Source organism: Octopus bimaculoides, chromosome 4 (genome assembly GCF_046866305.1).
Source record: "Octopus bimaculoides isolate indiv1 chromosome 4, ASM4686630v1, whole genome shotgun sequence".
NCBI lineage: Eukaryota > Metazoa > Mollusca > Cephalopoda > Octopoda > Octopodidae > Octopus > Octopus bimaculoides.
Window position 1 is genome coordinate 117,687,377 of NC_142931.1, and position 24,653 is coordinate 117,712,029.

The 24,653-nt window shown below is 34.1% G+C and overlaps 1 protein-coding gene across 3 annotated transcripts in view; it reads left to right on the forward strand.

Annotated features, from left to right (window-relative positions):
- LOC106876369 (uncharacterized) overlaps positions 1-24,653 on the forward strand; it is a 515,432-nt gene that overhangs the window by 474,377 nt on the left and 16,402 nt on the right. For 2 of the 3 annotated variants that reach the window (XM_052967376.2, XM_014924884.3), the window contains one exon: positions 20,177-20,236. The exons of the other annotated variant lie outside the window; for it this stretch is intronic. In XM_052967376.2, the coding sequence (XP_052823336.2) occupies positions 20,177-20,236 (60 nt within the window). The remainder of the gene's footprint in view (positions 1-20,176; positions 20,237-24,653) is intronic. 3 annotated transcript variants of the gene reach the window in all.

A 24,653-nucleotide genomic window follows, 5' to 3' on the forward strand; every position in this document is an offset into this window, starting at 1 on the left:
CTTGAAGCAAGGAAAAACATGTGTCCGCAACCACCATATCACGTGTGCGACTAACAACGGTGGAGCGGAGTCGTTAACTCTCTCACTTAACATCCTCAAATACGATTACCCCCGTGTTCAGCACTGCCACCTCGTTTTCTTTAAGCACTTATATTTCCTCAAATCCCACCAACACCACCACCACCACCACTATCACCATCACCATCACAACCACCACGACCACCACGACCACCACCAAACCACCACCACCACCACCACCACCACCGCCGCCGCCGCTTTATTGAAGTTACAAATCTAATTAACGAACAAATATTGTGGGTTTCTTTTTGTATCGCTAAAGAGCTCCATTTCAGATATCTCATTGTAGGTTTATAATGAACAAGTATATTTTTACTTTTCATTGTTCTGCTCAACTTTCATTATTATACCATTGATTATTTTGATTCAAACCCAACGACAAATTTTGAAGATGATGTTTAAATGTTCCAATCCATCTAAGAAGTTTCCTGGGATTATCCATTTTTTTCCGTACATCGGAAGAATGAAAACTTAAATCGAGTTAAAAAAGAATTTAATTCTCAATAGTGGATGACCAAACTGAGTACGATCAGATAAACGAGATATGTTGTTGCACAATACACCTCGAATCACAAGTGCTGAAATATATTTTTGGTTTAAGTTTCGAAAGTGATTAGCTGTCGTGGAGAGCTGTGTAAAATGTAATCATTGCTTTTATATAATAGATGGACGGAAAATGAGAGAAACGTCTCCTGACAAACAGTTTCCCGATTTGTTAATTAATCACTCCTCAGAGAGGATTCCCCTTCCTGATCTCCGTAGCCAATCAATAGTATAAGTGTCAGCTACTATGAGATTTTCTCAAACTAATTTTTTACTGCAACTCATATGCTAGTATGTATTCTACCAGTCAAGAGAAAATCTAAATTCATACCCGTCCATTCAAATGCTCGATTAGATTTCACTGACAGTAAGGAATTCAAATATTATTAATATAATTTTAAAATATTTGTTTTGTATTTCTGTATTTCAATATTTTCTTTGATTACTTTAAAATAATTCCGCGATTATCTTCACCCGATTAGAATGTTTTATCTATTTATTCTTTTTATTTTACAAAGATGCGTTTGGGTCTAATAACCTCTTGTCAGGTGTGTGGGGGGAATGTGTTATTGTATCTTATTGTTGCATTCCCCATTTGTCGGTATAATCCCGAGTCCTCCCGAGCAGGCCGTTGAGCAGAGTCCTAGCCAGTCCCCATATCCGCGAGATATCTCCTCATCTGCCGCGACCATATGGTATGAGGTTGACCTACACGAGCCGTCAACCTAGTCTGATCATCAGTTAAGAGAATGTGGTAAGCAGGCTCTAACTTAGAAAATCGAGCAACATGGCCAGACAGTTTGAGTTGGCGCTCAAAAAAGTAACAGGGCGCATCCCACTTTCTCAGTAGAGTCGTTGATCAGATAAAAGATCTGACCAATGGTAACCCATAATCCTGAGAAGCATCCTGGTACCAAAGGTGTACAGGCTGTTCCTAAGGGCCCTGGAGAGTGTCCAAGTTTCACAACTATAGAACAGGAGAGGAAGGGCCAGAGACCTAAGTACCTGAACCGTTGTCCTGCTGTTCAGGTATCGACAGTTCCAAACACCCTGGCTCAATGAGTTCACAACTGCACCGGTTCGTCCAAGTCGTTTTAGGATTTCAGACACGCAACTAATGCTGCTATGAATCTCACTACTGAGATAAGTGAACCAGTCAACAACTTCGACTCACTCACTTGCAACAGAGATGGACGAGGACTCCAAAGTAAACCCATTGGTTCCTAATTTTTGTAATCCCAAGTACAGCTAAATGTAAATTTGTATTCTGTAAAATGGACATGCTTTCAAGTATCTCATTTCATTTTTGTATAAATTCTCTTTTTGAGATTTTATATTACTTTCTACCATTTATATTCTTAATTATCTTTATAAACTTTCTCCATTTTTTGTTTTGTTCTGCATATATATGAGTACACAAAAAATAATGAGAAAGGACATATAATTACATAGTGGGATCCAAGTGGTCATTCAAAATTTCAGAGCATTCTCAGGACATCAAGGTATAGGCGTTTTGGCACTCGACATTTGAAAGTTTGCATAGTTTGTATCCTTCCTGGTAAGACGATACCAAATATACCTCCGTAAATTTGTTTCCTTGTGGTTACTGTAATATAAAAGATTCTCCTATACAGTGTGTGAGTGTTGGCTCATGCATGACGGATGCATGTGGTTTTGAAAAGATGCTAGTATTCCTGCAAAATCATATATCATACTGCAGTGAAAACAAAGCTTTGAGTTCCAATAGGCTATATACATGTACACATGTTGCTGTTATAGCCAAAATGTCTTCTGTGTTATAATAGGTTGATATGTCGTATATATACGTATGTGTGTGTCATGTGTATGTATATGTAGATATACATACTATATGTATATATATATATATATATATATATATATATATATATATATATAGATATATATATATATATATATATATAATAACATAAATAATATATAAATATATGCATATATCCATACATATATGTACATACCTACATCTATATGTATACATACATGCATATATGGGTACAGGACATCACAAAAAAACGTTAAACACAACGAGAAACGAAAACATAAAGATGAAGACAGAAAACGAACTTTTTTCGAACAACGAAAAAAACAAACAGAAACGAGTCATGCAACATAAAGAATATTTCCCTTCTTCAGTTGTCCTTGTTCCATCTACTCCACACAGATTACATATATGTGTGGTTTGCGCGTGTGTAAGCTAATATATCATATGCTTAAAGGTGTATGTGTGTGTTTGTGTGCGTGTGTCTGTATGAGTGTGTGTGTCTGTGAAAATGTATCTATTAAAAGTAATAAAGAATATATGTGTATTAAGGAGCAGAATGAAAGGATATTTTAGCTTCACGGGTTACAATGCTCACAAATGATTTCAATAATTGCCTATGGTTAGCATACATCTGTTTTTATAAATAGCTTGTACGTATTTTCAACTGTATTTTATTTGGCTTTCCACTTTACATGTTTTTTAAACTTATATGTGTTATGTTCACTGAAACCGACGTAATGTCGGACAAATCGACTTAAGTTAAGGTTTTTCTCACCGTTAATTTCTTTTTTAAATTTAGTTGAACTGGTCGAGTATGTGATGTGACACATTCATCGAAGAGAGACGGCATACTAGCATGATAGCCATTTTTCTCAATATAACTTATTTACTATGTTATTTAGACATAATCTTAGGTATGTCATGAGGCCTAGGACTCATAATGCTGGAACTTAATCCGGTTTCCATGGTGATTATTTAATTGAAATTACAACCGTGCCCGGTAAACGGGACCCCGGTCCCTCTCAGGGTTAAGCTCGCAGCTATTGACGAAACTCGTATAGAGCTGAGTGAACTGGAGATGCTTGACATAAAATGTTTTGCTCACGAATTCAACAAGAACACACAACACAATCCCGTAATCGAAACCACAATTTTACGATTGTGAGCTAAACATCCTAATCCCTAACCATGTGCCTTCACACTACGTTACTTCGTGCTCCAAAACTGTACACAATTCCATTAAACGTAATAAATATATATAATTTCTACACGCCAGCTCGCAATATGCAGGCGTACATCATCTTAGGCCGTCTTGAGTTAGATGGGTTTTTTAAGAAATTAATGAGGGGGAAAAAACCCCTCAACTTTCATCGATTTATCCGACTTTACGTCGGTCTCAGCAAACATTAAAAACATAAAAGTTTTAAAAAACTGAAAGCTAATCCTGAAGTGGAAAATCAAGTAAAATACATGTCGAAATAATCACAAACCATTTATTAAAACAGATATAGGCTGATAAACATTTTACGTGTTATACCGTTTTCCGAGTTAAGTTGCAAGTCTTAGAACCAATTACAGTCGTACGTTGCTGTAGCATGTATAGTAAAGCCAGTATTTCATGTTCTTGTTATGATCAACATAGATAAAAGGAAATATAAACAAAATGTGCGAGATTGTTTCAAGATATTAACTTGCACTGTCTCAGACGATTTACTCTGGCAGTAAATCTTAAAAATACAGTTTATATGGTGTGACTAATAATCACTTTATGTTAATGACACGTGCGTAAGATAGTGTACTTAAGTACCTCATAAACAAACTCACGTGTTTTATTTTTATTTCTTTAGAGAGAAAATATACTTAAGTGGGCTATGGAGAGAAAAGGAGAAAGATAGACTGTGAGCGGGAGAGATAAAACGAATGAGAGACAGGAAGAAAAACTGAATTTTGATGTGGTTATTCTATAGATAAGGATCGATGATATCGATCAATTGAGCAAGAAACATCAAATCTATCCTGCTCCTGACCCGCCATATTTATAATGGTTTTCTTCGACTCTTTAAAAATCTTTTAAGTGCGCTTGAAATGCCCAGTCGTTTTCAAGTGGTAGTTAATCTTTTCCTTCGGAGATTAAGTTTTCAATAGTGCTTGCGAATGATGCCCCAAGCTTATCATCGCAATGTCCTTTATCTAATTATCATTTTGAGTATGAAACTTTGAATATTGAACAAACAAGAGATCGATCATAGCTTTTATCTATATAACACATTTTCTATCTTTTGGCTTTTAACATCAACTCTTTTCCAAAGAACATTTTGGTGATATTAAATTCTAACGCTTTGATTAGAATAGATATTTCCTATCATTAAGAGAAAGTTATGATTCAACACCTATTTAGCTACTGCCTCGGGGAAAATGCTTCTAAATAACGACACAATGGAGGAAACTTACTTTTCATATAGAATGAATACATATATACGTTTGTACATATATACATGCATGTATGTATATATGTATGTATGTATGTATGTATGTATGTATGTATTATATATGTATGTATGCATGTATCAATGTAATTTTTATATGTATTATTTATGTATACATATGTATATAAGTAGGTATGTATATATGTATATATATATGTATATATATATATATATATGTGTGTGTGTGTCTATGTATGTATGTATGTATGTATGTATGTATGTATATATGCATGTATATTTGGATTTATAAACCTTGTATATAGGTGTATTCATAAAATTAATGTTAGCACTTAAGAATGCACACAAGCTTATATTGTGTGTGTATTTTTATGCGATTCTGTTTTTCTATAGCCATAAACACATAAATGCTGAAAATGTTTGTTGATTCTTTCATGAAAACTTTTACCCCGAGGTTAGTGGAAAAAAAAATCTAGGGGTTAAAAGCCGTAGGTTGTGTTCTGGCAGCAATGCATGCAGAAACAAACATTAATACGCAAGCACAAGCACACAGAAACACACATACACACACACACACACACATACACACACACACACACACACACACACACAAGTATGCGTACAATAAGTTGGTTCAATCTAGCGGTTTGTTTGAATGTGTTCAAGAATAAAACTTGTGTAAATATCGATGCAATAATAATAGTGATTTGATGGTATTACGAACCATTAAATTGCCATTATTGATTGCTTATAAATTTTAGATTTTGTGTTTGATTTTAGCAAATAAGATCCCCATCATTCTAGATTATTCAACATCTCGTGAATGTTTTTTTTTTCTTCTGTTTTTTTTTTTAGCGAACGACGTACACTTACTTCATTTACAGTTTATCTCCAAATCATTTCAGTCAGTTATATGAAAGTCCATTGCTTTTACCTAGGTGTACACTGTTAGAGTACAGCAGTTGTAAATCAAACTCAGAGTATTGAATTTTAGTAAGCTTCGACAATCTATCAATACATGATTTAATTGTTTTGAATCTGTGTGTAGCGTCTTTTTTATAGGAAGTGAATTGATGTTACCTTAACTCAGCTATACTGGTTTTAGACTTCGGCACAAGGCTAGCAGTTTCGAGGGACGGGGCAAGTCAATTACATCGACCCTGGTACTTAACTGGATGAATGGCAAAGTTGAACTCGACATTTGAACTAAGCATTTTGCCCTGGCGTACTAACGATTTTACCAGCTCGCTGCCTTACTTTACCTCAGCTATATCAAAATCCAATAATTTACAATCTTTATATTACCTCATCTCAAAAGGGCCGAACTCTTGATACATTCGACAGTCAATTTCTAGTAAAATTTTGTTAAAAAACACTCGCTAAGGGCAGGTGGTTTGAAAACTATTTTTATTTTAAGATTGTATCTTAAAAATAATTTCCTCATGGCAAACATTATCACAAGCATGGTTGACTGTTCAAAGTGGTTTGAACAAGCATGGTTGGCTGTTCTACGTGGTTTGAGTTTAATCCCATTGCGCAGCACCTCAAGCTGCTATTCTATATCACTCAGTATCGACTAAAGCATTTTGTATGTGAAATTTGTTTTATAAAAATTGGGTGGAAGTTAATCGAGGTAATTGTTCTTCTTGAATTATAGGCATAATTCATCATCCAAGACCACATAACCTCTGAGTACAGTAATGGAGCATAATTCGTTGCAAGCATCTGGGAAGGTTTTCAGTCTAATACCGTTTTCGTCTCCCCAATCTCTGAAATCCTGAAAAGTTTATTACCGCCCCCTTTCACACACGCATATATATATATATATATATATATATATATATATATATATATATATATATATATATATATATATATATATATATATATATACATATCTATCTATCTATCTATCTATCTATCTATCTATCTATCTATCTATCTATCTATCTATCCGTTTGTCTGACTATCTGTCTGTCTGTCTATCTATCTATTTATCTCTCCATATATATATATATGTATATATAATATTAATAAAATAATTCCTATTGTATGGTTTTGCAATGATTATTTATCCAATCAGCACAGCCGTCTGTTTTATAGACAAGATCCCAGCAGGAAGTTAAAACTAGAGGAAATAACTCATATCAGTTACATACAAGTTAATAAATATTTCAACTAGAATATAATTGCTATCCTGCTGTTATATTTAACTTGAATATTTTGAACAGAAATCTTTTAGACAATTGTTTGAATACAATTTGAATTGAGGCAAAATGTTAATATAATTGTTCACTTGAATGGCTATTACTGTTATATGACATATGAACGTGTGAAAATGTGAATTATATTTAAATATAATGATCTAACTTAATGTTGAAAATCAGGGTTATTTAACCTCGTTTCATTTCTCTTCAGTCAGTGATTCAAAATCGCTGAGGATTTAATTACTAAATCACAGCAATTTCGTCATATATAACAACGCTTTACTGGTGAATCAAAGAAACTATAAGAAGTTTGTTTAACTTTCTAGAAAAGTAGCCAGATCTCCCTCTTATCAAAGTCTAACATTTTTAGAATGGGGATCGACATATGCTTTCGAACCTGATAAAAGAATATAGGATGATGTCGACTAGATTGATTTTGATAGTAGGTCTTTCCTAGCAGGACTTCACAATGAAAACGTTTTGCGAAAGTTCTCTGAGAACATGACCATCGTTTCAATTACTATATCCATCTTCATTAAAATAGATAAACACGGTAAGAGATCGCCTTAAGCTTCCGTCTTGAGTAATTATATTCTCATACAACACTGAATTCTTCATCACGAATCACCAAGTACAGAAATACTGAATGTAGCAAGTGACTTCCATCCCAGTGTCGATAATAATAATAATCATTTCTATGATCTAAAAATGCTTAACGGCATTGGACAATATTGAGAATTATAATGTTTTGATCTCTTCTAACCTTGCCCTGGGAATGTAAGAACAGATTGTTCCATTTTGCGTTGTTCTTCGAGGTCAAATACTTTTCGAGAGAATTAAATTATATTACCTGAAATTCCTACACGCTAGTCCAAATATCTCTTGTTTTGGTTTCTTTTTTGTGTGAGAGCAGATTATCAATTATACACGTTACTATTAATGCATTCAAGAGGACATAGATGAGAGTGATGAGACCTCAGTATCCAAGTCAAATAAAACGCATATATATTGGCAGCATGTCAAATATCAACCATTTTCTGTTTACTTTTTACGCTAAATCCACTATAGCAGTCGATTAATATAATTATCTGAAGAAATCAATTTCCCATCTATTTTCTGGTCTGGAAACTTTAGAAATATTTTTGACTACATAAAATATGTGAACCATAGAACGTAGAACATATATTTTTTCTACACAGTCTAAAAGTATGTGCCATGAGACAATAAATTGTTCCCGTTTCTTTTATTATAAACTTAACCCATTTCATCTTTCATTTAAATTTACTATAAAGTGGAAAGAATGCGATTCAGGATAACTGACTTTACTCTGGATTATTTTAAATGCAATAGATTGGTCCCAAGTTGAGATTGAATAACAAAATATTTTGAAAACGCAAGATGTTTGATGATTAAAAAGCTACTGAATGATCAAACCTACGATCTAAAATAACGTTTATTCACACCTGCAAGATTCAGAATGGAAAACCTGTGACCACAGCTTGCATAAGTTTTGTATTTACAAATTTAGCTGAAAATTTCAGGCGTAAGAAAAGTTATAAAGAGAAATGTGCTCAAGAAATATGATGTGAAAAACTGCAATATATGGCTTGCAGCCTGGAAATGATATAAAGCCATTGTACTTAGCGGGAATTAAAAGATAGTCACGGCGCAGATATAGAGAATTATATTCAGTAAATATATGCAAAGAGTTAGAGTGTTCAGTGGAATAAAGTTAATTAGTATTGGCAGGCATATTCATATTACATTGAAGAACGAAACGTTTCGATGTAGGAATAATTTCATTGCATTAAAAACAGAAAGCCACTGGTTTGTAATGTTGTACGCCATAATATGTTGCCATGATGCCATAGATGTATTAACTTGGCACTCTATTGAAGAGGTAAAATGGTAAAACGTAAAAATATTTTTTAAAACGTTATAAGGAAATAGCTTTAAAGAAAATTGCCAAATGTTAGAAAATCTTCATTTGAATAACATGGAAATTTGTGAAGATCCGGCAAAAGCGACAAATTTATATTACACTAGAAAATGCACGTTCTCATAAATATATCATCCATATTCATAGCATGCTTCCGACCCACGAAGCTGTTTCAAGAGAGTTGCATCACTTAATAATTTTAAATGTAAGATATTTTCCATTTAATATATTTATAGAATACTCTGTATTGTGACCAGTGTAATGTACTGAGTTATCAATTAGACACAAAGGGGGTGAAGATGTACGAAATTAAAGACGACCGGTGTACTGGCATAAAATGTTGCGTACAGTTACGCTTCTCTGAAAACGTGTAGGCCATTCAATGGGCCAGTTATGCAGGAATGTTTTCCTCTGTGCGTTTTCCAAATCTATGAATTACTTTTAGTTCAGTGCTTTGAACTAAATAAAACTTTGTCAATTAAACAGACCTTATGTTGCTGATATTCGCGAGTTATGTCATAAATTTGGTGAGATGTATCGTAACTAACGGGATATATATTCCGTGGTCTGCACCATTAGAAATTAAATTGTTTTCTTCAAAAACAGTTCGTTTCCGTTGTTTGAAGACGAAATAACGACCTTTGTGATTAAAGAATAAGAATGAGTTTTTCGTGAAGAAAAGGCATTCAGTTAGTTTGATAATGAATAAAGATATCATACAATTCATTTTTATTCAAATTTAATTTCGAAGTCATCTCCTTTGCTTTTCTTGACAAAGAATTGTCATTAATGCTAATGGCTTTTTCTTGTCGTTAGTTAGAATTTTGTTTTAGTTCACTACATTAAGTATGTTAACCTGCACTTAATTACATGTCCTCCACGCAGGAGCCATCCCTGAGATATTTCTAATGTCGTTGCTTTATAAGTGAATAATTGTCACGCACTAATTACATCATCTTAATTCATTCTAAGCGCTGGTTGACTATCCTTCCGTGACAATGTTTAATAAGCACGAAATACTCCCAGTGTTGTCATCATTCCTTGCAAAGATTCAACTTGCTTCAACTGGTTTTAAATTTTAATCGTTTGAATTTCGAATGTTCTCTCCCTTTACACTATAGTGAAAATAATTGCCGGTAAATATTTCCTTCTCATTACAAATATTATTTCAATTGGTAAGTAATGTTGTAATCCTTTTTGTCCCACTAATATTAGAATACTACGCCGTACTTAACTAACAACATATTTTATAATGTTTCATTCCATTTGTAATTTTGGAAAATTTGATTCAGCAAATACATTAGCAGAGTACGTAATACAAAAAATATCAGTGGGATCCAAGAGGTTCCTCTGCAAAATAAAATAAAATCACAAGTTTTTGATAAAATTTTATTACTCCATCTTTATTTTATAGTGTTACTATTTTCCATTTTGAACGATGTGATTACTAACAGTCCTTAGGTATATCTCCTTGATATATCTTAAGCTGTATTGTTTATGTACATTTTCTCCAATATCTAAGAATGTGTAGTATGCTGTCAAAGACGTATCGGTAATCAATCCATGCTACACTGAAGTTGTATCTTTTGTTTTTGTCTTCAATAGCTACTTAGTCAAGATGCATGATCTAGTGGTTATGCTGTTCAGCTCATGATCATAATGTCATGGTTTTAACTTCTAGGCTGGGAGGTGTGTGGTGTCCTTGAGAAAGCTACTTTATTTCACGTTGCTTCATTCTACTCAGCTGTAATCGTTAGCCCTTCGGAGAAATGCCTTGCAGTATTTCTTCCAGGTTTCTACGTTCTGTGTTCAAGCTCGCTAAAGTCTACTTTGCCTTTCACCCTTTCTCGCTCTGTAAAATCAAGTACCTGTCAAGTACTGAGATCAGCCCTTTCTCACTCCCGTTGTTACATCCTGTATAATCCGTTTCATACTGGTAAGAAGGGCTGAAAAGATATCTATGTCTGCTCGAGATTATATCAGCATCTAAAACAATGAACAAAAACATAGTACACCATACTAAACCATACAGTTGGAAAAACTGTCCTTGTGCAATGACTGACGGGTTTACCAATAGCTATTCCGTACAACTGTACATCCCATTCTGAGAAATTTCCATTTCCTTCTAGATGAATTGTCTTTTGGAAATTATAGATATAGATTTTGTTGCTGTCTTTGTTGTTGTTGTTGTTGTTGTTGCTTAGCCCTTTGTCAACACAAATGGAGTAAATTAATGATTAAAGACATTCTTAGCATGACCATCTAGTATTTTGTATATTAATGGCTATATTTTGCAACGTATTCGCCACACTTGTTTTTAAATAATACGTAGTGGCATGTCAACTTTGGAGAAACTCTTTTCCCCTTCTCATATGGACTTGGTCTCAGTTGCCATCCTCTAGAGTTGGAGATGATTTTAATAAACCAAGAATACGTTTTTTTGGTATTTGATATATCTTTCTTTAGAATGTATTTAAGGTTGTTATTTCTAGTATGCAGAGCGACCTCGTGCGGTTTCTCATTGATTCAGTATTACGGTTTTATATATATATTGTTTGTTGGTGCTATTTTTCTTGTTATGATGGTTGTGTTTTCAGCCCAGGCCAGCAATTAGAAATCAGTTGTTCCATCATCTAAATTATCTGTCCTTCAATTTAAGTGTAACTGGTTGAGCATTTTAGAGTCATGTGTAACCTTAACATAAGTCACACGTGGCATCACACACTGAGTGTGACAAAATTGTACCGTTTGAATTACAGGTATTATCTACCTGACGGGATTCAGTACAGTTTCTGTCTAAACAATTTCACTCACCACAAATGAGTCGATCTGAAGCTATAAAAGCAATATTTGTTCAAGTTGCCCCGCAAAGAGATAGAATCCAAGACCTCAATGTTTTCCGGTTCTCAATCTATTTGAGAGTAGGGAGAAAAGGAGTAGAAGGTTTTCTTAAAGCCTTTGCAATTGTAAGTCACTAAGAGGCTATTTCTGACCTACGTTAGTATTCTATTTAATGTGCTTGCTATAGCATCATATGGATATATATTGGGGTGAATATTTCTTAGCGGAAAATTATGACATTCTCGACTCCGAGTGCCGTGTCTTTCCTTTGCTAGCGATCTTTCACTGCATTGTCAAAATCTCCGGCTAATTACACTGTACAACAATGAATTTGCTACAGAGAAAACATCATTTTCTGGAACAGTATTTACCATAGATAACTAAAATGAACTCTATTTTTCATGAAATGACTCCAGTGTTTCTTATACTATAAAATATAAACGATAAATTTTCGTACGTTTCCTTTAGAACAGCAGAATGAGCTACAGTAATTGACGGAAGTTTATTACCTATGTGCAGTAACACAGCTTTAGTACTATAAACCGAAGCGTCTATGAATAACCTCTACTCACTATTTGCAGGCACCGCAGGTATTGGAACGCTGGCCGAATGGGGTACAGGCCGAATGGCGGATTTTATATTCGGATACATAACCGACGAAGTACTCTCCGTTGTTATACCTGTTGAGAAAATAAATTACATTATAGCATTTCTTATATTTAAAGTAACGAATAAAAATAAACATATTTAGATAAATATATGCTAGTTTTAACGCAATTAAAAGCACTTACCTTTAACATCTACAAGACAGAAATAGCAGTCAGAGTGGTAGTCTTGTGGTTCGCGCCAAATCATAGGAACGCCAAACTGCATACTTCTTGACTTTCCCAAAAATTGTTTTGAAAGCCCATTGGTACATGTTGTGCAACAGATATGTGGTGCTCAACTTTTATCTTGGTCTCCTATCTTGACATCAACATATAAGTAATACTGCTTTTGTACCAACGGTGTAATGTTTCTTGCATTCATCTGAAATGTCACAGCAACACAGATATAGCAAAATTTGTCTGGGTGACTTCCACACTGCCCTCTTGGCATTTTAATGCAATTTGTATTCTAATTAAAAATCTAATTAAATATTTATAGGTATTTTATAGTTTTTTTTTCTCCGAAAATCTGAAAAAAATAAAAGAATTAAATTTATAAAAATTGCCTAATGCTAAAAAGCTGAATTATCATCAACTAGAGTCCTTCTGTGAAAAACAGTTGCCATTTTCATGATCTACGTATAAAACTACCCTAGAAAACATTATTCTCATCTCTGTAGTCGAAATAATGTTCATTTTTGTTGCACAGTGTTATCTATCACATTATACACATTTCACACACACACACACACACACACACACACACACACACACACACACACACACACACACACACACACACACACACGTGTGTCTGTATATGTATATATCTAAACATCTGTCTGTCTGTCTGTCTGTCTGTCTATCTATCTATCTATCTATCTATCTATCTATCTATCTGTCTATCTAACTATCTATCTATCTATCTATCTATCTATCTATTTATCTATCTATCTATCTGTTTGTCTATCTATCTTTCTATCAAACTATCTATCTATGTTTGTCTGTCTGTATGTCTGCTTATCTATCTGTCTGTCTGCCTATATGTATGTATGTCTGTATGTCTGTCTGTATGTCTGCTTATCTATCTGTCTGTCTGTCTATATGTATGTATGTCTGTATGTCTGTATGCATGTGTCTGTATGTATGTATGCCATTTTATCTATCTATCTGTCTGTCTTTCTGTCGTTCTGTCTTTTTGTCTGTCTTTCTGTCGTTCTGTCTTTCTGTCGTTCTGTCTTTTTGTCAGTCTGTTTTTCCATCTGTCTATCTATCTAAACTTCGAGAGATGAAATAAATAGCTTTTTAGCAATGTGACTCGTAGTAAATAAGGCAATAAATAATAACATGTAAATATAGGTGTTGTGGTTGAAAAACATTTGCATCTTCTACTGACAGCCTTTGGCGTTTTCCATCCAAGCAGTGTTTCTCAACCGAATATTTAACCGCTATTATCTAATGCATTATCTAATTCTAGTTTCACTTTAAAAAACGATATTTCCATATCTCTTGAGATTCTTTAATTGCTATGACGTAAGCAACATACAATTCTCGTTGGAAAGAGCAAAGCTTCTAAAGTGGATGGAGAAATCCGAAGGATTGCTTTGGTACAATGGGAGAAAGTCAGTCATATTCACAGATGTGAATTCGAGCTTCACGTACAGCCATCGAATTTTTCCATACAACGATTTTGTCGTTAATCCAATATTTACACGCTATTATTTATAGCTATATTTACTTCGAGCTTCACCCCTAAAAACGATATATATTTGTACATATATATGTGTGTGTGTCTGTAGGGCGGGGTTACATAGTTCAAATATACAAAAAAAAAACAACAAAAGATATACACAGGTGAAGGAAAAACAAACAAGGTGTATTAGTTTGACGTTCAGGAAAAAAATGGAAAAGTCTTTGACGTTTCGAACATACGTCCTTCGACAGAAAGGAATGAGGGAAAGAAAACGGAGAGAGAAAAAGAATTAAGAGAGGGGAAAAAATGTGTTTGGATTAACGGTTTCACTTGCGAAATTGACCAGGAAGAGGTTGAATTGAAAGGCGTAGTTATATACATATAGCTCCGTATAGTATTCTTATTTCGTCTTTCGTATCAATTGTGCATCTTTATTTTGTTGTATTGAAAATTTATTTTTGCCGTTCGTTTTCTCCTCTCCACCACCACCACCACCACCACCACCACCACCACCAAAACCACCACCACCACCACCACCACCACGAAAACCACCACCACCACCACCACCACCACCACCACCAACACTACTACCACTACCACCACCACCACCACCACCAAAACCACCACCACCACCACTACCACCATCAAAATCACCACCACCACCACTACCACCACTGCCGCCACCACCGCTAGTATCATCATCATCATCAATATCATCGTGATCTATGTTTCTGCCATGGGCTCTAAGCGTGAAATCCAGGGAAGGGAGTTAGCTGATATCACCGATCCTATTTCTTGACAGGAACTTTACCAGCCTCTCGATGAAAGGACGAAAGTTAAAGTTGACTTCTGTCAGGAGCCGAACACATTAATGTAGAGAACCGGAGAAAATACTGCAAGATACTTTTTTCCGATGCTCAAACAATTATGCCAATTTACCGCTCTATCATCGTCATCATCATCATCATCATCATCAGTTCCAGCAGCAGAAGCAAAATCACCACCATCTCCACCACCACCACCATAATCCTCCTCCTCATCATTTTAATTACTATCATTTTTCTCATCCTTTTCCCCCAACATTTTCCCTACCCTCTTATTCCTTCTCATTCCCTTCTTTCAACTCCCCCCCTTCTTCACCGCATCTTCCTCCACCTTTCTCATCATTCTCAACCTCATCATTCCCTTCACTATATCCTCCTCATCCTCCTCCACCGCCTCAACCACCTCCTCCACCGCCTCAACCATCTCCTCCTCGTCATCATCATCATCATCATCATCATATTCTTCTTCTTCTGCTGCTGCTACTGCTGCTTCTTCTTCTTCTTCTTCTTCGTTTTCTTCATCATCATCGTCGTCGTCGTCATCCTCAATATTATAATTTACATATACACACATACGTTTTATTTTATTTTATTTTATTTAAAAAAAATTTTTTATTTATTATTTTATTTTTACAAAAATCCACATTATTAATAAAATGCAGGATGAAATTTCTCATAAGGAATTTTAGTTTTCATAACCATTTTATAGCTCCGGGAACAAAGTTAGCTTGTTTTGTTAGTATCGTATGACAAATCCAGTATCCGTGTAATCCGGGTTTGTTCTGCATCAACGCGGTAAATATAAATCCTGAAGGCAAAATACGAGCAAGAACAACGGTGTTGAAGGTAAGATGGGGAATTATAATTTATAAACACAAACAACAAAGCAAAACAACGAACCAGGAGCACAAAGTCAATGTATTATTATTATTATTATTATTATTATTATTATTATTATTATTATTATTATTATTATTATTATCATTATTATTATTATTATTATAATCATTATCATTATCATTATCATCATCATCATCATCACCATTATTATTATTATTATTATTATTATTATTATTATTATTATTATTATTATTATTATTATTATAATCATTATCATTATTATTATTATTATTATTATTATCATTATCATCATTATCATCATCATCATCATCATCATCATCATCATCATCATCATCATCATCATCATCACCATCATCATTATTATTATTATTATTATTGTTATTATTATTATTATTATTATTATTATTATTATTATTATCATTATTATTATTATTATTATTATAATCATTATCATTATCATTATCATCATCATCATCATCATTATTATTATTATTATTATTATTATTATTATTATTATAATCATCATCATCATCATCATCATCATCATCATCATCATCATCATCATCATCATCATCATCATCACCACCATCATTATCATTATTATTATTATTATTATTATGCTGTGAAAGGAAGTTCGCTTTGCTGTAGATTAAGTTTAGCATAGCAACGAAAGAAAATGCATAGTGTCAGGACGTGAATGTAACTAAGCTTTAGAGGTAATACTTCGTGGTCGATGTTGTTCTTGTGGATGTTGTTGAGTTTGTTGTTGTTGTTGCTCTTTTAGAACTTGGTGGTGTTTTATGTGTAGAATATATGATACTGAAATTTGAAATTCTAATAAATTTTTCAAATTCTAACTAATATGCATGAGAAAAATGCACTCCTTTGGAGCGTTTTGAATGGATAAGCAGTTTTCTTTTAGGACGAATTTCAGCGATGTTTCCAGAAAATTGAACATTGATTAATATTCTGACATACGCTGGCAGAGTTGTTACTGGGCAAAATGCTTTGCGGTATTTCGTCCGTCTGTCTTTACGTTTTAAGTTCAAATTCTGCTGAGATCGATTATGCATTTCATCCTTTCTAGGTCGATAAAATAAGCACCAGTTGAATACTAGAGTCCATGCAACCGAATATCCCCTTGCTCAAAATTTCAGGCCTTGTGCCTATAGTAGAAAGGAATACTCTAACGTACGTAAGGTGGCAGGCCGGCAGAACCATTAGCACACCGGGCAAAATGTTTAGCGGCATATCGTCCGTCTTTACATTCTGAGTTCAAATTCCACCGAGATTGACTTTGCCTTTCAAACTTTCGGGGTCGATAAAATAAGTGCCACTTGAGCACAGAAGTTGCTATAATCGATTTACCCCTCCCTCGAAATTACTGGCCTCGTGCCAAGATTTGAAACCAATATTCTGACATACGTTATTGAGTTCCTATAATTGTTAGGATGGCCATTGCTGCTTATTTTTTTACATTCTCAACCATCAGAGTCCATTTTCTTCAAACTCTCTTATGTAACTGAATGAAAAACAACAACTTCAACAACCACATGAACAACAACAGGAAATAAAATATAGCAATGAAAACAAACGAGAATACTTAACAAACTTCTCTTTTCAGTAGTCGACGAAAATGTATTAATCGATTTTTTTAGGCAATGGTCTAAAGGCTGTAGTGGTGAAGGTTGTGAGGGAACAATATAAAAAAGGGAATGCTGATTGGTGAATGAAAACTTGGTGTGTAATTTTTCCTCAAAAATTTTACTTTTCAATTAACATACATTCATTGCTTTGAATATAATTCTATTTCAATATCTCGTGCAGTTTTAAAAGGGGAATGATGTCTAAAAAGAGAGGATAGGTAAGGGTGTATTTAGGTGATGTATGAACGAAGATTGGAAGGATAAAGAGATTAAGGATGAAGAATAGATGAAAATATTGCATGCAGGAATATGAAGAAGTTGGGAGAATGCAGAGTAGGAAGAAAAATATGAGAATATTAGAGAATAATAAAGAAGTGGTTTGAGAAAAGTATTGTCGTGGCTATAGGAAGTAGAAGTAATTAAAAGAGCATATACTGGGATTGCATGTGTGGAAGGATGAATGAATGCGGATTGTGTGTATTTTTTGGAGACAGGGAAGAGAAAATAAGAAAATGTATAGCATAACTAGGGAGACATCAAGGGTGGTAAGAATGTGTAAATGGATAGAGACAAAACAAATGTATAACTCCTGAATGCGGAATGATAGACATAATGGTGGCAACGGAAGAAATAAATACAGAGAAAAAGTAAGATTATGTGAGACTAATGAATCGTGAGGAGAGCAAGAAAGATGGATGAAAAGTAGAATATGGAGGGAAATAAAAAGAATGAATCATATCTTGGATGATGTAAAAGTTTTCATCGTAGAATCTATTAATAAAGTATTCAATTTTAGGTTCCAACAGACGGACTGTTGTAAGTAACGCTATGGAAACAAAACTATCAATAACTATAGACAGCAGACAACCCTCTGCATCATATATTTGCGTGTGGATACATACATACATATATATATATATTTATATATATGTAGACACACACATATATATATATGTGTGTACTTATATATATATATATATATATGTACACACACATATATATATATATATATATATATATATATATATATATATATATATATATATATATATATATATATATATATATATATATATATATATATATATATATACGCATGTGTGTATAAGTGAGAGAGAGAACTTTTACAATTACTATTCAGTTATAATTAGAAATTATGGAAAGTATTGTGTGAAAAGATATTGCTATAAAACCTCAGAAGATGAATACGTTTAAGTCATGTGTGCAAATATGAGTTTGCCAGTGTATATATGTGTGTATGTGTGCGTGTATGTGCATATGTGTGTATATGTGTTTGACTATGCGTGCCTGAGCTTGTGTTTGTGTTTTCCATGATTAATTTTTTCTATTTCTGTATGTTTATGTCTAAGTTTGCATTTGAATACGAAATCGTCTACTTGAAGTACCAGCTATTATATAACACTGTCAGTTTAACAACAATGCATCGGCTCTGATGTACGAGCGTATATTTGACAGCAAAACATAGTTTTCTGTATCTCTTCTTAACAAAAATTTATCCCTTCTTTTTCTGCTAATATGGTTAATCTACCGTTTATGAGTATTTCTCATTAGAAAAGTCACACAAATGTCAAATTTTGATGGAATCAAAGATTTTTTTAAAAAATATGACATTTAAATCATTCCTTTTCATGCTCCGTTCCGTAAAACAAGCAATTCATTTTTAATTTCAATTAGAATTTCTTAATTTCGACCACTTTCAACACATTAAGAAAATTAAGTCTGATGTACCAACATTGTGGAAAAACATGGTGAAATTGATATGTTATCATGAGTTCAGTTTTGCTGTCAACGTATCATAGTGTTTGTGTGTTACGTTACATTTTTTTACACACTTCAAATTTTCTATATCTTGGAGAAATACGTTGCAGATCTTTTAAGAACTCTTCTTTACTTCATACCTATCTGGAAACCCTTATGATGAATCCCTCCTGCAGCGTATTTCACGAACCGCTAGGTTACGGGGACGTAAACACACCAGCATCGGTTGTCAAGCGATGTTGCAGAGACAAACACAGACATACAAACATATACACACACACACACACACACACACACACACATATATATATATATATGCATATGTATACATATATACGACGGGCTTCTTTCAGTTTCCGTCTACCAAATCCACTCACAAGGCTTTGGGCGGCCCGAGGCTATAGTAGAGGACACTTGCCCAAGGTGCCACGCAGTGGGACAGAACCTGAGACCATGTGGTTGGTAAGCAAGCTATTAACCACACAGCTACTCCTGCGCCTATAAATAATTGTTTCAAATTTTAGCACAGGGTCAGCAATTTCAGTGGAAGGGAAGGCAATTACATTGATACCAGGGCTCAACTATTACTTATTTCATCGACCTCGAAAGGATAGAAGGTAAAGTCGACCTCGGCGGAGTTTGAACTCAAAAAATTACAAGATACCGCTAATCATTTTGCCCGGTCTACTGACGATTCTGCTAGCCATATATGATTGTAAATGTAAAACATTTAAATTCGCGCTTTCTCATAAAAGTGATATTCATCTATGCATATATATTTATTTTCGACTGAGATAGTAACATTTTGCTAATTAGATGTTTCGAAGTCTGTTATGATATATTTAAACTATTGTATTCTTATATACTTTGCAGGGGCGGTAACCGTGTTCATAGGGGCTCTGCTGCTTCTGCCATTACTAATGAGTGCAATAGGTGAGAATAATTTCATTACACTTTTTTTCCTTTGCCGTTCAATCCATACTTGTTTGGCTAAACTGAATCAATGAGGATACTATCATCTTTTATTTATTTAGATAGATACACACAGCTATGATCCAAATCATTATATATATATATATATATATATATATATATATATATATATATATATATATATATATATATATATATATATATATATATATATATATATATATATATGTATGTATGTGTGTGTGTGTGTGTATGTATATTTGTAAATATATATATCTGTATATATATATATACATTTTTATATGTCTATATATGTATATATACATATGTATACACACACACACACACACTCATATATATATATATATATATATATATATATATATATATATGCATATATGTATATGTATATACATATATATATTTACACACACACACACACACACACACACACACACACACACACACACACACACACACACACACACACACACACACATATATATATATATATATACATATATAGGGAGAATTCACACAAAAAAAACATATGACGAGGACAGGTGGTGTAGGCAACAAACAGATGTATTAGTTTAACGCTTGGGAAGTGAAAAAGTTTTTAACGTTTCGAGCCTACGCTCTTCCACAGAAAGAAACAGGGAGAGAAAATAAAGAATGTGTAGTGGCTAGCGCTCTTTTATAGCGAATGCCGGATAGAGGAGTCACACCGGAGAGGTAGAAATAAGGGGAGATAATAAATTAGTGGTGATCCCAAAACGAAGGATTGCACGTATTTCTGCATCTTTGTTTGCCGTAAGCCCTTGTACAAAAATGGGGCTCTTAAACATGTCAGGAGTTAGTTCCTTCAGTTCAAACCTTTCACACATTCTGTTTACGGTCGCGGCATACGTCACAAAGTCTTCATCCTCTCTTTTAACTGGATTCCAATACTCCCATCGAGTGTTAAATAGGGAACTCTTATCACTGAATATTTTTGATAGTAGTTAGACTGTTTCCTGGAAACAAATTTCACTAGTTTTTTGGGGTTGTATGAAATTACAATATTTTTCATGTTCAGCCAGCGCTTATTTGCGTAATAATAATCTAAAATTTTCGTTGTCCGTCCACGGCTTGCAATTTCTTCGTACCTTCTAAAGTACGCAGCAAACGTTATACCCTCCTCTGGGTCATAACTGAATTCTGTTATAGAGTTCGATACGCTGTCGGGCGAAAACGAACTTATAGTTTTTCCGGACTTCATAAGAAATAGCTCCATTAACTGTTGTTGCTTTTTTTTTGTTGGTGAAGTAGTTGTTTCTGCAACACACACACACACACACACACACACACACACACACACACACACACACACACACACACACACACACACACACACATATATATATATATATATATATATATATATATGCATACGTACGTACATACACAGAAGAAATTTTTACCAAGCTTTTAGAACTGAAGTACTAATATTTCGTGTCACAAATTTCGGCTGAATGTTCTACAAAATCTAATAAATGTATTTCCCTTGAAACGTTACTAATTTGCCGACACAAGCATCATAAAACATTTCCTCACACTCACTCGAATCTAGTATTTTCTAATAATTTGCTTTACATCTGCACGTTTTGCTGTATTGTGATCAGCCCTAGGTAATTGTCTTGTGTACATCTATGGTGTAATATGAGTTTATATTTTCGTGTCGACCATAAAAACGCTATTGTAATGTTTTAACCAATAAATTACTTCACAGTTTTAAGTGAGTATATTTCCCTTTCAAGTATGTCGCCATTCCACGTATACTAATCAGCTTCTGTGCATGTGCATTCCAGTTTATTCTATTTTTAAGAGAACATTTAACTTTCTAACTGCGCTGGAGTAGTTGTAAAATAGTCCGCATCCATTATACTCCTAAAACATTACATAATATACAATTCTTCAATTCGGAATCTATCTATCTATCTATCTATCTATCTATCTATCTATCTATCTATCTATCTATCTATAGGAAAACATAAATGTGCAAACCAAGAGATCGGTAAAGGCAGTTGGAAGCTGATTTTGTCTGGTCAAGCAATTTGGGTCGAGATGAAAAAGTTTTTTTGCCCAATCAAAACAAAATTGGAAGCGCATTGTGACCAGTGGTGTGTAACAGCATCTGATGGTCGATACTTTGATAAATTATTGGTTGCTACGTATGTTTCACCACTGCAGTAGTTTGGAACTCAGCATTACATGTTCCAAGATCTGTAACAGAATACACTCTGTTACAAATATGTGAAAGAATGTAATAAAGTATTCCACTGATGATCCATTGCAATTAAATATCCAAATACACTTGAAACGTGTAATGCTGAGTTCCAAACGTACGTAGGAACTAATAATTTATGCTTATGTTTGTCTTAATTTTCCCCTGTATATTCTCTCTATACGAAAACTAGTAACACTTCTAACTACAATGATTGACTAACCACTATACTGAAAGATAACTTCATAATGATAATCTACTTGGATCTCTAGCTCATATAATAGTAGTCGTAAATTTAATTGTATATATATATATATATATATATATATATATATATATATATATATATATATTTAATAAATAAATTCAAAAATGGATAAAACTCTTTTACAAGAATTTTATCAAGAAGTTTTATCGTAAAAGAGTTTTATCCCTTTTTGAATTTATTTATCAAATATATACACGGAATATATTCAATGTTGAATTTTTATTCCTATCTCCACATGGGTACCCAGAAGCAACCCAGAAGTATTCCCGCTTCTTTGATGAAGATATATACAGATAAACTTCATTCCCTTTACTCTGTCGGATACGTAGTGTGTTCGTTTTTGGTGAGGTGAGAATTCTGTTTATTTGTATATATTTTTGGGACAATACTGTGCTGATGAACGAAATCTAGATTCATTCTAGTAATCGCGAAATCGGCCGATACACAGTTAAGTTTATTTAAAAGAAAGTTGGTCGTCTTCTGTTGGTTGTTTTTCCTCGCATTAGGTACTAAATGTGGTTATTTTGAGAAGTCCACTGTGTGGCGTTATTATTTTCTGTAATAATGCCCTTTATATATATATATATATATATATATATATATATATATATATATATATATATATATATATATACAGACTTTTTCAGAAGCACTAATTAATTTCAAAGAAGTCCAAAACTATCCCCCTTCAAAGTACGATCTTCTCATTTCATTGCAGTTGTTGTCGTGTTTCAGCTACATGGTGAAGGCTTCCTCGATGTCCTCTAAATTGAAGGCATCCAGAACACTCGTTACAGCCGCATTCGTCTTCAAACCGACAGCCTCTGAGGCTTTCGTCCATCTTAGAGAACAATAATAAATCAGAAGGGGGCAAGGTCTGGACTGTAGGTAGTGTGAGGGACAGGTTTAATGCCCATTCCTCTCAAATAGTTGATTACCAGGATGCTCGTCACCGAGCACCCATCCTAGGAACAAACAAATGTTGCGCATATTCAGATCTTCGTGATTATTCAGATCTATGTACATTTGCCGCACTAAGTTCAAACTATACTTGTTGTATTTATAGACACATGACGGTCTTCATTCAGAAAATTGCAAATATTCACAACCAGTTTTGATGCTCTGACGTCCCTCGCGCTCCCACAACTCTCGCCGTCTCTCACCTCCTCTCTGCCATTCTTGAACCTCTTGTATGAGCGAAAAAAATAATTCACAAGCAGTCTAGAGAATTTAAGTTTCTCTAACGTTTTACCCCAGTTTGACCAAAAGTTTTATTGCATAGCGAGCTTTCAAATTGACTTTAAATCTCGACTGCATTCTAAAAACTAGTAAGCTGTGACAAGCAGTGTTTAGTAGGGTGCGTTCAAACTGCTGTTACAGCCGTCCCCTTCAATGTGGAATAACAAAAGTTGTTCGATCAGCTTATGAGATGTATAATAATGATACAGAAAATTAGAATGATCTAAGACAGTTATAACTGCCTCTCTTCATAAAGTCTCAAAACTTCTATGTTCCCAGATTAATTATGTTTAATAAAAAAGTAATTTACCTAAGTTTTAGCATCGTCTCCAAAATAGTCATCTTGTACGGCAATACATCGGTCCCAGCGTTCCAGTTACTTTTGGAATCCGGCCTGGTAGTCGTTTTCCATAAGCGAGTCGAGGATCTTTTGCGACTCACTGTGGATCTCGACAACGATGCAGCGACTTTGAGCTCCATTTTCCTCTTGGAGAAGGGAAGGAAGTCCGGAGGTGCTAAATCCAACGAAAAGGGCGTGTATGGAAGCGTTTCCATGTTGTTTTTGGCAAGAAACTCGCGAGTGAAGAGAGTGCGGTGACAGGGTGCATTGTCGTCGTGAAGAATCTAATTCTTCACACTCCAGA